Here is a 16,397-nt window from a genome sequence, read left to right as displayed (position 1 = left end):
TGAAGGAAGTGTCTAAGCCAGCTTCCTTGTAATGATTGACATAACTGATGTAAAGAGAAACAAAATTCTCTTAGACCTTCTCCTCCTTTACACGCAAGTTTGTTCCGTCATCCACTGGAAAGCAGTATTTTTAACATACGAGAGCTGTTTCATCTAACAGCTGTAATAATTCCTGCAATGAGTTATTTCATTTGGCTTAGCCTGTTTGGCATGCCTGAGCATGTTGGATGCAAGCTGTGCATCTGTTTCCTAGTTAACGGGCAGTGTGTTGGGCATTCATTGAACTTGAGTTTTGGTGATGCTTTACTTTCCCTTCACATTAGAGCAGCTGGCTGCTAAAGGTGCAGGTTACTTGAGATCCTAACCTAGCCACTGGCGATGGCAGGTGGGAGTGATGCTGGTCAGGGCTGCCTGGATGCTCTTGCAGATGTTCTGCATCTGCACCAGTGCCGTTGGTTTCAAAAGGGAGTTAGGTGCCTGGATACTTCAGCAGGTAGGGGTCTGGCGCCAGCTGCCTGTATAGTCAGTCTCAGCAAGTGAAGCTTGCAGCTTTGCTTTACTTGGTAGTAGCTTGAACGAGCTGTCTGTAGATGTATCTTCACTATTTTGGCAGTCTGCCCTTAAAGCAGACTATTTTCATATCCCAGGAGAAAATGCCAAGAATGCAGAGAGCTTATCAATAAAGGGTAGCCCCTATTGGATGTCTACCGAGGGAACATAATGCTGTGAGAAACTAGGGTTGGAGAGACTTGAAAGTGAAGTAGATTTAGCTGACATAACAAAACAATGTGTAGCGCTTCTGATGAGCCAGAGTCAGAGGTGTCTAAATAATTTTCAATTGAAGTCAAGCCCTAAATGCTCTCTACTTAGAAATTCTGTGAGGCAAAGCAGAAAAGAACCATGGAAGTAATGCATTGGTCCAATGCATTATGTTCAATGCATTCCTTTCTCCATTGATAAGTAGATGACAATATATCTTGTAGTAGAGTACTGGAGCATGTTTGTTTATTTGTAAAAGCCATGAGATGTTGGAATCAGGAGTGACACAAATCTGAAGAGGCCAAGGGAGGAGTACATATAGTAGGATATTTTGTAATCACTTAGGAGTCTCTGTAATCTCCCAGAATGACTGCACAGAGGAGATCGTTCCTTCCATCATCTTCTCTCTACTGGGTGGCCCTGCTTGCAGCAGCAATGGATATGAAATTTATGTTTATCAGGAGTATTATACCATGCAGTAGAAGCAGGGAACTCAATTCAGTGGCTTAGAAGGTCCATTCCAGTCTGTGTTCCTGCATGCAAGGTACTCTCATCTGCTTTTTGTCTTTCTGTTTAGTAACACTCATCAGTCATCCCCCGGGGGACATGCTCTGAAGCTAAACAGCAACAGCAGCACTTCTGGCAACAAGGAGTGGGAGATGGGATCTCATCAGAGCAGCTGGTCAACCTCAGGTGACTCCTAAGTCAAAAATCCATCAGTCTAAATGTGTAAAATTCCTATCGGATGAAACAGGCTTCAGCAGGTTGTCAAGTGCTGCATTACAAATGGGGTATTTTTCTTAACGATGTCTTCTGATGGTGGCCTTTTGAAAGCTCTCTGGATTTTGTGCTTCCATGTTCTTAAAACATAAGTACTTCTTCTTTTGAGTCAGAAAGTAACAGTGAACATATTTCCATATAGGAAATCTGAATTGCCTCAATGAAGAATTGAAAAATATCAGTTCTGTTCCACTTACTGACACCACTGAAACTCAGCAGAGCCAACATTACAGATGTATGCCAGGGTTCACCCACTGGCACTTTCTGCATAACCATATGTTGCTTTTTTGCATTGCCCACTTGGTAGGATGATACAGATGAGCAGTTTATGTACACTGATATTTCTGTACTCTAATAATGCATTGGCTGAAGGAAGTGTGAGACTCCACAGCACCTTATGCTGCATTCCTCCAATAGTTTTTTATTTGCAGAACGATAGTGGGACTGAAAAGAAAGACAAATGAAGTTAAAAGGTAGAGATACCCACATCAAATTGAAGAAGGATGCAGCACTGTAGGCTTTCTTGGTAGTGGTGTAGGAACACAGTGGGCTTGCTCATGGTTGTGCAGAATTTTTCCTGTACAAACACTGGCTCCTCAGAGAAGACAGGAGATTGTGGCGGATGGGGACATGGAGCAGAAGTGGATAGCTTTGTTCCTCTCTTGTTACTCCTAAGGGTGTTTTCTGTGGGTCAACTGTAGGGCAATTTCTTCCATAGCTCCTTGCAAGCACAGTGGTATGTTGCAATGCTTTTCCTCCAGCTTGACTGCTAAAGATGGGGTACATGGGGAATCAAGTTCAACTCGGAGCAGGGTGGATGCTAAAAGTGTTCTGAAACTACACCAGTGAGCTGCTGAGGTAATTTATTTTTAAACTGAGGCTCACACTGTTAATTTACAAGCCCTTGATAAATGAAGAACAAATTACTTATTTATGACACTTACACAGTAGAGCCAGTTTTGCTTTCACTAACTACACAGAATAGGAAGCTTTGCTTCAAGAGAAACCAAAAACACATTTAAACTGCTTGGGTTTTGTTTCTTTTTGCTCTTATGTCATTTTGTGTTTGAATAACAGCATAGAGATGAGCAACATGCAGCAGCCCAGCTCAACTTTGCAGTGTCTGCGTGATGTGTAACTCCTGTGCTATTTTGGCATGGGGAAATGAAAACCTCACCAGCAATGGAAAAAATAGAAAACCTCCCCTGTGGTTTAAACTGTCTCCTTGGGTTCTTAAGTGTCATTAAATTACAGTTAGTTCTGGCATATGGTGTTCCAGAAAGAGTTTGTTGCTTTCCCAAACCCGCAGGGATAATGAATTGGGCAGGAAAGGCCTATAAATACTTTAAAGCTAATATTTCTGCTGAGTCGCTAAGGTACTCATTGACCAGTAAGGAGTTCTAAAGTTTAAAAGCTTTGAAAACTGCATGAGTACATGAAGCCATTGTGATAAACCGATCTAAATTATCAAACACAAATCTGAATTTGTATGAGCTTCAATTCTTCCTCCTTAACTTGCAAGGAGTCCTGTTAGTAGTGGTGGGAAAGGAGAAATTGCTGAACAAAGTAGACTTTGAGCTAGTAGTGTGTCCCAGTGGAGGGTGAGGGTACATCTGCTTGTATCAGGAATTGTGCACAGCAGACAGTATCTCTCCAAGGCAACTTTTGCTCTTCCCAGGTAGCTCTGTGGGTAGTGGGGTTATTGAAAGGCAAGATTCGCTTCATTACTTGCAAGCATCCCTCCTAACATGGCATCAGCACATGCAGATGGACTCCAGCTCTTCTAGTCTTGTTTGCTTGGGTGTTCAGTAGCTGTCCAGGCATGGTGGCAAGTGTAGGTCCCCATGCCACCAGGGAGGGAAGTGTAGTGCCACCAGCACCTGACCCTGGGCACAGTGTCACAAGGTGCCAACTGGCATTGAGTTGGCTCACGGCAGGGGCAGCTCTCTGCAGATGAGGGCTGTTGTTACCTACTTCCCCACAGGCAGAGTGGAAGTGGGAGCTGAGAAGTGATGCTGTGTGCTCAAGGGGAAGCAGGACTGCAAGGCGGTTCTCCCTGTGTTGCCATGGGAAGTGGTCAATCCTCTTCTGCTTTTAGCTTGATCCCCCCATGCTCATGAGTGGAGTCTAATGCCACTGTTTGCCCTCAGTCCAGATGGGTTTAGAGAATCAAACTGGTTTTGTGCAGCAGTTTTATGAAAGCCAAATCTCAGCAGCACATCTGTTAACTCATGAATATGTGCAGCTGGGGCCCAGGCTCCTGCATCCTCTCCCTGACCCGCCTGTCTGCAGTCACCTTTAATGCTGGAATATGAGTAGCAGTTGCTAATACGATGAGCTGTCTCCCCTCAGAAAGAGGACCAGAGTCGGGGATTAGCATGTCCTCACCCTTTTGCCTTGCAAGCTGCCTTCCAGTCTGTAGAACTGGTGCTCATTGGGAGTATGTTGCCAAGGGTTTGGTTTTCTTGTCTTGCTCTCGCAGCATTAAACTACATCAGTATCAGTATATATACATAATATTGTAGCATCCAGAACCACAGGGAAACAAGTCTTATTGGTCCCTTCTCTCACCCTGCTACACGTGCATTGAAAAAAATACACTTTTTCCTATTTTCCCAGGGAATGCAGGACCAACCAAGGCAGAGAACGCTTTGTCCCAGAACCATTTGCAGCTGCAGAAGAAGCCTGAAAAGGTTTCTCATCCAGGCCACGTTGCAGTAGGTTCTTTTAAATCCATGATATTTTTGCTCATCATTTTCAGTGAGGGTATGTCTGTGCAGACAGCTCCTCGGTTGGTGCTGGAGTTTGCTCGCTAATGAGTCCACCTGAGAGGCTGTGTGGGACTGGCTCGGGCTTACTGCTGTGTTAACGGGTCCATGGCTGACTTGTGTCCAGCCCAGGTCATCAGCAGAGTTCACTTTTCCTGAACTTGTCTGATCATAAATCTTTAGAAGGGAAGGGTCTGTCTTTAATATTTCAGGAGGTCATTGATCAGTTGTCATGCAGTCAAGACCATGCCAGTGGCTTGTGCAAATATCCGGTGTGTAACTGCCTGGAATATGTGCTGCCAGTCTGTGACAAACTCAAGATTGTCCTGGGTCTGTTTGCTGATCGAAAGGAATGATTGCTATTTCTCTTTCTTATTTACTGAGGCATTTCTTATCTTTGGTGGTGTTTGGGGTGGGGAGGGGGAGATGCCTATTGGACAACCGGAGCCCGTGGTGCCTTGTGCAAGAGCTCATGCGCAGGATGTTCGAGCTCGCATGTGGGATGCTTGGCATTTTAAAACTTCACAGGCAGGCCTGGGTGGCTCCAGGGGTTGCAGAGTGGGGCAGCAGGGGACAGCTGCGGCTTACTGGGGTCCCCAGCTCCTCCTGGCTTGTCAGGGACTGGAGGTCTGAAGAAGACTCTGAGCTTAAGCCATTGCCAATAGTGTGGGAGGCCCATACATGGATTTCTGTAGGACTGGGGTGTCTAACTGCCCTGTGGTTGTGAGCCATGGCTGTGCTGGTGTTGCCTTTCCAGCCTAAAGCTCCTCTGTACCTGGTCTGTACCGGCACAGCCTGGGCGCAGGCATGGCCCCACAACCTTCAAGGTAGTCCAGGGCTGGAACAAAACTCAAGCTGCTGTAATCCTTTAGTGCTAGTGCAGAGCACTGCTTTTCTTGTGCGAGAAAGGAAGTACTTCTGTGCTCCTGCAAAGTGCAGAGATTGGATCATAAATGTTTGAGATGCAAAATAACATACTGACTGAAGTTAGTCACCTTTCAACTTTTGGGAAAATCATGTGTTTTATTCCTGTGTGAAACACCCACTTGTGATGGACCAAGAAAAGCACCAACTTTCTAGTAAAGCTGTGTGGTGTGGAAGTGACAGTAATTATATTTGGGGCAATAAAATACCGCACATGCTGTTTAGCGATGAGTTCTTCATGGGAAAAAATGTCAGCTGAGTTTTCTATATGCAGAGTCCACCCTCCTTTGCCAAGGTGAAGGACAGCTCTAACTCATTCTTAAAAGCAGCAGACTATTCTTCATCAAGTGATGAAGTCAGCAGCAGCAGCGATGAGGATGACGTGAACCACACGAGGTTTGCTTGGTGTCTTTCTTTTAATTATTATTTTCTTCCTTTGCGTTACACATTTCTAAATATCTGGAGGAAGTTGGCATACATGCATCCTACCTCCCTCTGAAGTTAATATCAATCATTTATGTCAGTTGTAATTAAGCAGTTTAATTGCACTGTAATGAACTCCCGGGGGTAAATGTTTGCTCCGTCAGATGTATGCAGTGTAATTAGCTTTGATGACTTGCTGCCCTGGGACAATGAGGAAATGTCTCGTTTTAACTGAATGTCAGTAGGTAGTGCTTTTATAGGGATTGCTTCACATTGATCTATGTTTAATGAATTTCTGAAAATAAAAAAAGGAGAGCGAAGAAAAACTGTACCCCTTCATGCTAAACATGGGTTACAGTGAAAAAACCAAGGCAGACATGACCCTTGTATGCAGGTAGTCTGTTCACTCTGGGAGAAATAATTACCACTAAAAAGCTGATTCCTTCACCAGGGCTGTTTCTCTCCCCCTTTCCAGTTTCTCATGTTGATTTTGTGACTGACATCTTGTGGTGTTTTACCTGTCATGCAAACCTGTGTTCTGCTGAGAAATAATGGAGTGTGAGTAGCTCGCTGGTCCAGGTGAAAGAGCCAGGGATCAGCTGGCCAGCCCCACTGTTTGGAACAGCAAATAGAATTATTTTTTAGTATTGATGAATGAAACTTCTAATTTTCTTGCAAAGAAACTTAATTCAAGTTCTAGGATTTACTTTGAAGTGCATCACAGGCCACAGATCTCTCTTCAGTGGGGCTCTTGCTCCTCTGGCATCATTGCACATGCAATTTTGTCAGTCTTTAGGAAGAGGTGCACAGATTTGTAGCACTGTTGGCGAGCTATTTGCACTGGCTTGGTACCAGTCCTTTCTCCTGTGCTGCTCTGAAGAAGGCAGTGGTTTTTGTGCCTGCATATGCTCCTGATTTGCATTTCTGAAGTTCATTTTCAAAGCTGAGGGATGAGGAGGGAGTTGTCTTTCTGCTGTATTGCCTTTATTTCCTTACTGCTCCTCTTCCAAACCACCTTACTGTGATCTGTAAAAAGTTTTATTCACTCTAGGTCATTGAATTCATCCTAGACCTCAGAGAGACTCTACATAGAAGTACGGGTTTGCCCTGCAGCAATGAATTTGCTGTGTGTGAGATTGCTGTGATCCTTGCATGCTGTAATGATTTTAAGGAGCGGTATCACTACCTTTGGAAGTCCACATGTGTTATTTGCATCTCCTCCCATAGAAAGGAGGACATGAGCCAAAACCAAAAAATTAAGAATGAAAAAGGTCCACGAAACCTTGTGCTCTTTCACAACCATCTGAAGTTGGTTGTTCTCTGCCAGACCTCCTTTGTTATCACATTGGGCAACATTAAAAAAAAAACAACAAACCAACCACAGACACTTACATAAAAAACAAAAACCCAAACCCATCTAAACCCCCACCAAAACCCAACCAACCAAACCCACAAAACCCCAACCACCCAAACCAAATAAACAAACAAAAAATCTTTACACTGTCCTTCCAATTGGCACGTGGCACTGCAGGCCCTTTCACACCAGCATCGTGAATCAAGTCAGTTTTATAATTACTGGAAAGGGGATGGAAATGTAATAGGCTTAAATGAATTTCAGTAATAAAGAAATGGATATAAATACACAAGTGGAATAAATAAATAATATGGGGTAGAAATGCACAGAAATGGGGCCAGAGCCTCAATGATGGAAGTTTGAGGTAGTTTCACTTGGGTGAAAACGTTCAAAATGCAAAGATACCGGGGTTTGTGTAGGAAGCAATACTATGCTGGAGTGTATCACAACAGCTGCTTGCTGCCTTCTTACTCTTTCTTTAGGTATGTGCTTTCAGTCACTCTTAAAGACAGAATCCTGGGGTAGGTGGGCTTTGGGCCCCACCCAGTCCAGCAGCAATTAGGTTCTTCTGTCTATATATGCACTGGGCAACATTTTGGTTCTTTTGTACGTAAGGTGAGGATGTCCATGTTTTGGGAACTGGTTCACAGTAGGAAATTCCAGCGTAGCCTGTCCCAGTAGGCACTGTCAGAGAGGTCCCTGATACCCCCTTGCAAGTGCAGCTGATGCTCTTTCTCTGGAGAGCAGGGTGGCTTGTAATTGTACCCCACAGGGTAGTGTCTGAGGGGAGACAGAAGTTTTGAGGTAGATGCTTCTCAAATGACAGCAACCAGTGACAGGGACCAGCTCTCACTTGCCTGAGCTAGGCAGTGCCTGAAAAATGATGGATGAAATGCAGGGACATAAAGGGATGCTCTCCATTGAGGTGGAGAAGAGCTTCCTGCTCTGTTGAGTGGTCTTTGAGCTCAAGTCTGTTCAGTCACATCCACACACTCATCAGCTTGCTTCTTTTTCAAGAACCTGTAAGTGTAAGCAGTGAATGTTAATGATGCTCACTTTTGAATGTGTATACATGGGGTTTTTTACTTTTGGGTGGGAGGGGTTGGCTCTCCCCAGCCCCCCAGAGTAGTTCTGCTCATTAATTGGAGTTTGTTACCAGGCAACTGCTAAGCAGCAGAGTGGCAGATTTCTCAAGGACAAGAGTACCAGACGGAATTGAACTGAAACCCCAAAGCATCATTGGAGAACAGAAGGTAATTTGGCCATTTGTAAGGGGGTGGGTACACTGGGGGGGAGTCAGATCATTAATGTGCATGATAAATGCTGTATCCTTTTCTCCTCAGCAGCATTTTCACTCTGAAGTCCTGCTCTGTCATTGCAAATTATAGCTATAAGCCTTGAAAAAATGCATAGTTTCAGATTTTGTGCTTTCTGTAAAAATGCTCACATTTAGGTATGAAATTGCACTTCTTTATTTGTCCTTGTTATTGACCTGGTAGTAGTTTCTGATGTCAACATATTTCTTGAAGGCACTGGGCAGGTTGCATAAAGCAGTGCTGTGGATTATTGGTGATGTGCATTGTAGCTGGGTTTTAAAATCTTGACATTTTTGATATCAGTTTAGAGGATGATCTCTTACTACTTAAAATATTACCAGAAGAGAGGGAAAACACTTGATTTCTCCTCGATAGCTTAGCAAAAAATGTCTTCTGCTATGTCATATTGTGGTTCCTTCTTATCTGTAGTTTCTAGTAGAGACTTTAAGTCATGGGAATTTTCCCCCGTAAAAAGATATTAGTGCAGAAGAGATGAATACAGACAAAACAGAACAATGTTCTTTGTGGTTGGAAACTGTAAAAAATTATAGTAATAAGACTTGCACTCTGCATCAGAGCACTTCTCATGTATTACTCAGCGTACTCTCGTTTCACAGACACAGAAAACAAATTGCCATGAAGCCAGTGTTTTCCTCAGAGCTGCTTTTGTGAGCTGTGGCAGGGCTGGGAACAAAAAGAAATTTTCTTTATCTCTGGTGTGACTTCTGAACTTCAGACCAGAGGGGCATCCTTCCTGACTGAGGAAGGAGTCCTGCTTTGCCTTTGTTTCACCGTCCTTGAGGAGGAAAGACCCTGCTTTGGAGAAGGAATTTTAAACGGGGCATGAGCCAATTTGGGTTTTTTGGTTTGGTTTAGTTTTGATTTTTACTTTTTTCCTTTTCTTTGTGGCAGAGCCACTCTGGTGTTTCCCCTTTCCTCCGGTATCTGGGCACTGGAAATAGGTTGCTTGAGGGAAAGGAGAAAGATGGGGTTTTGGGGGCCCAGACTTGAGGATTAGGGAGGTTGGAAAAGAATGGAGGCCACAATTTCTGGTGGGTTTGGGGGAGGACATTGCAGGAGGGAAACAGAGGGATGACTGCCACCCCTCCTCACAAAGGTCTCTGCCTTCCAGTCTTCTCCCTTCTTCTCATGGAGACTCCTGTCCGTTTTCCCCTATCTGTTGTACCAACCACAGCCATCATGAGTCTCAGTGACTCCTTAGAATCATAGAATAGTTAAGGTTGGAAGCATTCCTTTCGCTGGCCATCAGCATGAACTGGTTTGAAGTGGTTGGACTTCCCAACCACTGATTGCCCAAATGATTCAAATGGGGGTTTGGTTCAGCTTAGCTGAATCTGACTCAAAACTGAACAAAAAAACCCCATGCTGGCTTGATTCCCTAATCTCAAACAAAGATGTGTATGTTTTGGTTTGGGTTTTTATATCTAAATTAAACTGTAAAATACTTTGAGCATGAATTTGATTTTTTTTTTAGTTAATTACTTGGCTTTTAAAAGGCAAATGTCTTATTTAGAATGAGATAGTTTTCTCTAACTCCCCACCCCCATATTTTGGCTAGCATTCAGAAAAGCTGATCCAATTTCAGGAGGCTGTTTATCAAAGTCAGTACAATGCACAGACTTGCCTTGAATTCAGCCAGCCAGAAGCTGCTTGAGTTTAGTGCTTTTTGCTTCAGTGTAATTCAGGAGCAATTCTGTAGTGTAGTGCTTGTCTCCTGTCACTCTATGTTCCAGTGCCAGTGGTGTTCAGGTACCCTGACCGATCACTGTCCTCGCAATCTGGGACACCACTTGTTTCATACATCCCATCTTTCTTCTTTTTAAAGCTTTTTGGCCATGTATTCCCAGAAACCAACCTCTGACTCTGTACTTTGTGCTGCTGGGGAGACAGCTTGTGTGGTGCCTCAACCTTACATAGCTTACAAGTATTTCCTTGAAGCTAAGGTGAGATCCTGTAAGGAGGTTGCAGCACCAAACATCATTGTACTGGAAATGCTGATACTAGATGCAATCGAATATCATCATTCTAGAATAAGGTTTCATAACTCAGCAAATGGAAAGTAGCAATGCAAGGAATGGTAAGGGACTTTTCACTAAATACAGGCCAAGAACCAAGATGTACCTCTGCCTGTGGCAGGCAGAGGTCAGATCTGTAATGTTAGGACAAGTAATTTAATTCTGTCTCAAGTGTCTCTGAGGATGAAGTTGCTTCTTTACCTGTCATGGTAATGTAAATGGGGAACATTCATGGAAAACTTCAGAAGTGGGAACCCAGTGTTGATATCTCAGGTGTTTGCCACAAACTTGTATTTATTGACTTTAATTTAACTTTTCCATAGGGTTTGTCTTTATACGATGCATCATGTAGAGCACCCTCTCCCCATATGCAATAAATAATGAGTCTGATGAACAGGAGTTGAATTGGACATATGCTAAATGTAGAATTTAACTGTATGTTCTCATGTGCAGGATCCAATTTTAGGGAAGCAAATTTCTAGCACCCAAGAAGGCCTCTGGAGCATAAACAACCAGAACTATCTCCTGCCAGACCTCCTTCAGCAAAGCCAGATTTCAGACTCCTCTGTGAACCCACCAAAAGTGCCACTGACCAGCCAGGAACCTCAGAAGAAACCTCTGAATAAGGTAAGAGATAAATTACAGATTGAATCAGTTGTACCATCATTGCCTTTCAGCCCTTAGGATCCTGAGATCAAGTCCCTTTTAAGTCCATCTATCCTGTCTCTTTTTATGATGGAGTTTTTTTACCACATCCCTTCTTTTCCTTAACAGTTTTATCTAGGGGATGGATTAGAAATCTTGAGCTTCTGTACATATTTCATTGTTCCACTTGTTTGCCTCCATCTCTCTCTCTGCTCGTTTTTCTTTCCTTCCTTTTTTCCTCCCCTTTTACACAAGCTAGAAGGGGGCTTGTGCCCTCTGGTCCTTTACCTGTCATGTCAGCAACACAGCACTCTGCCTCTGCTCATTGACTGTGGCTTTCTTCCACCCATATGTCAGATAGGAGTGCACCAAAGGGAGCCCCAAAGGGACTTTAACACTGCTGTAAGCACAGTCATCTCTTGAAGTGTGTCACTGAAGGCAAATAAACAGCTCTGTCAGGGGTTGTGTCCTAAACTGCCTTACTTGAGGCAATAGTGCCCTCCTTGCAGTAAAGAGATTTGAGCAGGAAGTGATTGACATGCTCTTCTTCTGGGTACTGGTTATTTCAGTGTGGTACTGTGCCTGGCTAAGCATCCCAACACAACTCCCTGCTCAGGCCTCCTCTTTTGTCACTGAATCTGTACCTATTGCTTTAGAACTATTCATCATGCCTGAGTATGCCACATGCCATTTCTTCCTAACCTCAGAGGCACCGTACTGCTCTGTGCTGTCTGCTCCCCTAGCATCATCTTCCTGAAGCAGCTCTTGTTTTTCATTGTAGACTCCATGCACTGAAAGCACACCTTCAAAGAGCAGTACATCCTCTACAACATCATTTACTTCATTCATAGATCCTAGACTTCTGCCAATCACCCCTCCCACCAGTCCAGTAGGACCTTCCTGTAGTTCTCGTGAGTATCCCGGGGTTTAGGGGTTTCCTGGTTGGTTGGTTGGTTGGTTTGGAGTGGGCAGGGCATATTGCTTGAAAATGGAAGCTGTCAGTAACATCTCCAGAAACTGGAATTCTGCATCACTATGAATTTCCATTGAGATGCTTTTAGCCTTTCTCCAGAACTCTGCTGCCATGTCACCACAGTGCTTACTCAAGAATGCCTGAGGAATTTTCCAGATGTGTGGTGTTTTGTTTGGTTTTTTTTTCCTCTGGCTATGAAATGCTCCTGAGGTGTTTTCTCATCCCTCCCAGTTTTCTTTCATCCTGCCATAAGCAGGTGAGATGTAGCCAAACACTTGCATTTTTCATAATTGCATGTGTCTTTCATTCTAGCATCTAGTGCAAAACCTGAGCCTGTCAGGAGAGAAAATGCACGGAAGGGCTCCATTGTCAATGTCAACCCAACGAATATTCGCCCCCAGAGTGACAGTCCAGAAATCCGTAAATACAAGAAGAAATTCAATTCGGAGGTCCTTTGTGCTGCCTTGTGGGGTAAGCTCAGAAGTACTTGGGCATGCCTGTGGAGGGGAGGCAGCAGCAGGAGAGGCTGGCAGCGTGTGCCAGGCAGATTTCACAGTTGTGTTGCACTTCTCTTGTCAGGAAGTCCTGGAGCAGATCACGGGGTAGATGCTTGCGTCACTCACGTGACACTGCCTTCCTGGTAGAAAATAGCAAAGAGATGACTTACAGTTGCAAAGGATTTTGTGCATGAGAATGAGAAAATGAGGCACCAAAATGAAAGTGCGCTCGTTGGAAGAGCCAGAAGTTGCAAACGTTTCAGTAGCTTATGCGGCTCATGATAGTTACTTCTGTCTCAGCTGCATGCAAGAGCAGCTGATCACACTAAGCCTTTGACCTTGTGTGAACAATCCAAACCTGCAGACTTTTGCTGGCATTTGGTAGGTATTCCAAGAATCTGAAGCAGGTTGGCACCAGTCTTTCCAAAAGCTTGGTTCCCTCACGTTCTGGCTGTCAGTGCTTACTTGGAACCTCACTGGATCACCCTTTATACAGAGTCAGCCTCACACAGTGTAAAACCCAGGTGAGCGTAGTCAGGCTAGTTTTCAATAACTATAGACCTTGTCCCAGTCTCACACTAGCTCTTGAGTTGTTTTGACCATCCTTCTACTTCAGAACAGATGTATTCTATGGGATTCACCCAGCCTTTTAATCCTCCTCACTTTTTGAGTCTGGAATAGAAAATGAATGAAGTGAACGAAGCATAATCCAAAGGAAATGTAGATTTCCAGTGTACAGCTTCACAGACTTTGTGTAATGTAAGTTTGCAGGAGTCCAAGATTTTAGATTAAGAACAGAGCTGTGTGTCAAGGTCTGTAATTAAATGTATGTTGAGGCTGAAGAGCACCAAGTACTTTGAGCATCAGAGCAGTGCTAGTAGAGGAGGTTGCTTGTTACAGCAGGACACTTCATATCATTTCTTTAGAAGCTGTTGATTAGGAAACATAGCTGTCATACCAGCCACAGTTTTTTACATCCTCTGATGTGAGCAACCCACTGGAGCCTTTGCTTCCTTGGGAGCAGTTGGATTCACTCCTTTAATTTGGCATTTGAGAGCATTCTGGCAAAACACAGACTTTTCAAACAACCACTGTTCTTTCTTGTAGCAGCAGCCCTTCCTCCCACAGGTTTGGTCCTGTGTTTTGAGTATTGTATTGGAGAAAGAGGGAGTTGTTTTTATTGGTAGAGACTCTTAGGTGGTTTAGTTGGATTTCCTGTGTGGCCAGAGGAGTGGTGCCAGACTGGGGCTTTTGAGAAGTTCAAGTTCGCAAAGCATTTTCCTTTTAGTTTAAATCAAGATTGACTTCAGCAGAACTATTCATCTTTCAAGTTACATGAGCATGTAAGTGTTCTGCTGGGTAAAGACTGTAATGGTGAGGTCCTTTTTTCGTGTTTCTGGGAAGTCATCCACATAGCAACAGAGAAATCATCAACTACTGTTAAGTGAGACTAAACAAGAACTGGTTCTCAAAAGAGTGAGCACTCAGTGGCTTCTGAATCATTAGGTGATTTATGCAGTGTTTTTTTCCCCATGTATCAACAGGAGTCAATTTACTGGTGGGAACAGAGAATGGATTATGGCTGCTGGACAGAAGTGGACAAGGAAGAGTGTATTCACTGATTACTAGGAGACGATTCCAGCAAATGGATGTTCTTGAAGGACTTAATGTGCTAATTACTATATCAGGTTAGTTCAGTGTCTAAAAGTATCTGACCTGCATTGGGGTTGGAAGCTATTAAAAAGAAGAATTAGGTTATAAACTAGGTTGAGGAATTTCCTCTTAGAGAAAATCACAGGACAGTTATTCTTGTTAATAGGAAAACTCTCCTGAATTTTTAACATTTACATTCTCACTTCAGAGAGGCTTTAGGATACTTCAGTACCTGGTTAATGTGTAAAATGTTTTGTCGTAAATGCAAAGTGTTTCATATCCTTAAAATGAACTGGTTCTAGGCAAGTTATAGTTCATCACTCTGCTTGTTTCTGTGATGGGTTAGCATCTCTCTAAGTGCAATCCTACTAAAAGATCATTAAATAACCTCATTCTGTGTTAATAGAATCATAGAATAGTTAAGGTTGTAATAGTTAAGGTGCTCCAGCCCCTGATCATCCTCGTTCCAACAGCTCCATGTTATTCTTATGTTGAGGACGCCAGAACTGTACACAATACTGCAAGTGAGGTCTCACGAGAGCAGAGTAGAGGGGCAGGATCACCTCCTTCCACCTGCTGGTCACGCTCCTTTTGATGCAGCTCTGCACACAGCTGGTTTCTAGGCTGCAAGCACACACTGAAGCCGGCTCCTGTTCAGTTTCTCATCGACCAACACCCCCAAGTCCTTCTCTGCAGGGCTGCTCTGAATCTTTTCTCTGCCCAACCTGTAGCTGTGCCTGGGATTGCCCCAACCCAGGTGTAGGACCTTGCACTTGTCATGGTTGAACTTCATGAGGTTGGCATCAGCCCACCTCACAAGTGTGTCAAGGTCCCTCTGGATGGCATTCCTTCCCTCCAGGGTATCAACTGAACCACACAGCTTGGTGTCGTCGGCAAACTTGCTGAGGGTGCACTCAATCCCACTGTCCATGTCAGTGACGAAGATGTTGAACAAGACCGGTCCCAACAACGATCCCTGAGGGACACCACTCGTTACTGGTCTCCAGCCGGACATTGAGCCATTAACACAACTCTTTGTGTGCGGCCATCCAGCCAGTTCTTTATCCACCCAGTGGTCCATCTATCAAATTGAAGTCTCTCCAATTTAGAGACAAGGATGTCATGTGGGACAGTGTTGAACACTTTGCACAAGTCCAGGTAGATGACATCAACTGCTCCACCCCTGTCCATCAGTTCTGTAGCCCCATCATAGAACAGGATGTCCCCTTAGTGAAGCTATGCTGGCTGTCACCAAGCACCTTGTTGTTTTTCATGTGCCTTAGCATGCTTTCCAGGAGCATCTGCTCCAAGGTTTTGCCAGGCACAGAGGTGAGACTGACTGCTCTGTAGTTCCTTGGGTCATCCATTTTCCCCTTCTTGAAAACGGGGGTTATATTTCCCTTTTTCCAGTCATCAGGAACTTCACCTGACTGCCATGATTTCTCAAATATGATGTTTAAAAAGATCTATGAGCAGTAACATGAAAGTTATCTACATTGTGAAAGCATCTATGAAAAGCACTGTGAAAACGTTAAATAAAGAAGCATCTGCAGCCTCTGCTGACAAACAGCTTGGATTCTGCCCTGCAAGGTACCGAGACTCTTATTTTCCATGGATGACAGTGGCCTTGAAGGACACTTAGTCCATAACAAGGGCAGAGATGTAGGTCCAGCAAGGAATGGCAGCTCCTTGCTTCAATCCACACTCATCGTGGTAGGCAATGGTGAGAGCTGTTTGTCCAATATTGACAGGCCCAGTTGATTATATGACACAGTCCTTCTCTTTAGACTAACCTGTGATCCCAGGCTGCTGTTGACCCTATGTACTGATGAACTAAAGGGACAGAAACACTGAGATGAAAGATGACAAAGTAATTCTCACCTGGAAAGGCATACAAAAGGAAACAGCTACTTGTGATGAAGATTGCCCGTTAATTAGAACTAAATGAGTAATTCATTCAAAATGGCCATTGTAGGCCATAACTGTGTTCCTTTCTTCATGTCAAAGAGTAAATGCCAGATAGTGTCATTATTACTGATAAAACATGTATCTCTATGGACCCTGTTCTTCGGCCTGAGGGAAGAATTTTACTTGGGTATGAAAGTCTTGCATGAAGCTTGAGTCATAAGGTGCCAAATGCCACAGGATTGCTCATGTTCCAGTTCCCTCCTGTGTGTTACCATCCCACAGGGCTTTTCCTCTCTGCTGCTGCACACTTCTCTCATGTTGATGAGGCTCAAAGACCCGCTGTACTCAAGGTCACAAAACT

The 16,397-nt window shown here is 44.0% G+C and overlaps 1 protein-coding gene across 2 annotated transcripts in view; it reads left to right on the top strand.

Annotated features, from left to right (window-relative positions):
- NRK (Nik related kinase) overlaps positions 1–16,397 on the top strand; it is a 108,892-nt gene that overhangs the window by 71,650 nt on the left and 20,845 nt on the right. For both annotated transcript variants that reach the window (XM_061446020.1, XM_061446019.1), the window contains exons 18-25: positions 1,337–1,452; positions 4,159–4,256; positions 5,506–5,627; positions 8,168–8,261; positions 10,814–10,987; positions 11,787–11,916; positions 12,291–12,449; positions 14,020–14,163. In XM_061446020.1, the coding sequence (XP_061302004.1) occupies positions 1,337–1,452; positions 4,159–4,256; positions 5,506–5,627; positions 8,168–8,261; positions 10,814–10,987; positions 11,787–11,916; positions 12,291–12,449; positions 14,020–14,163 (1,037 nt within the window). The remainder of the gene's footprint in view (positions 1–1,336; positions 1,453–4,158; positions 4,257–5,505; positions 5,628–8,167; positions 8,262–10,813; positions 10,988–11,786; positions 11,917–12,290; positions 12,450–14,019; positions 14,164–16,397) is intronic.

This window comes from Pezoporus flaviventris, unplaced genomic scaffold (assembly GCF_033815535.1).
Source record: "Pezoporus flaviventris isolate CSIRO_AGI_PZ_B2104156 unplaced genomic scaffold, CSIRO_AGI_Pfla_v1 ptg000005l, whole genome shotgun sequence".
Classification (NCBI taxonomy): Eukaryota; Metazoa; Chordata; class Aves; order Psittaciformes; family Psittacidae; genus Pezoporus; species Pezoporus flaviventris.
This window is presented reverse-complemented; position numbering and strand designations above follow the sequence as displayed.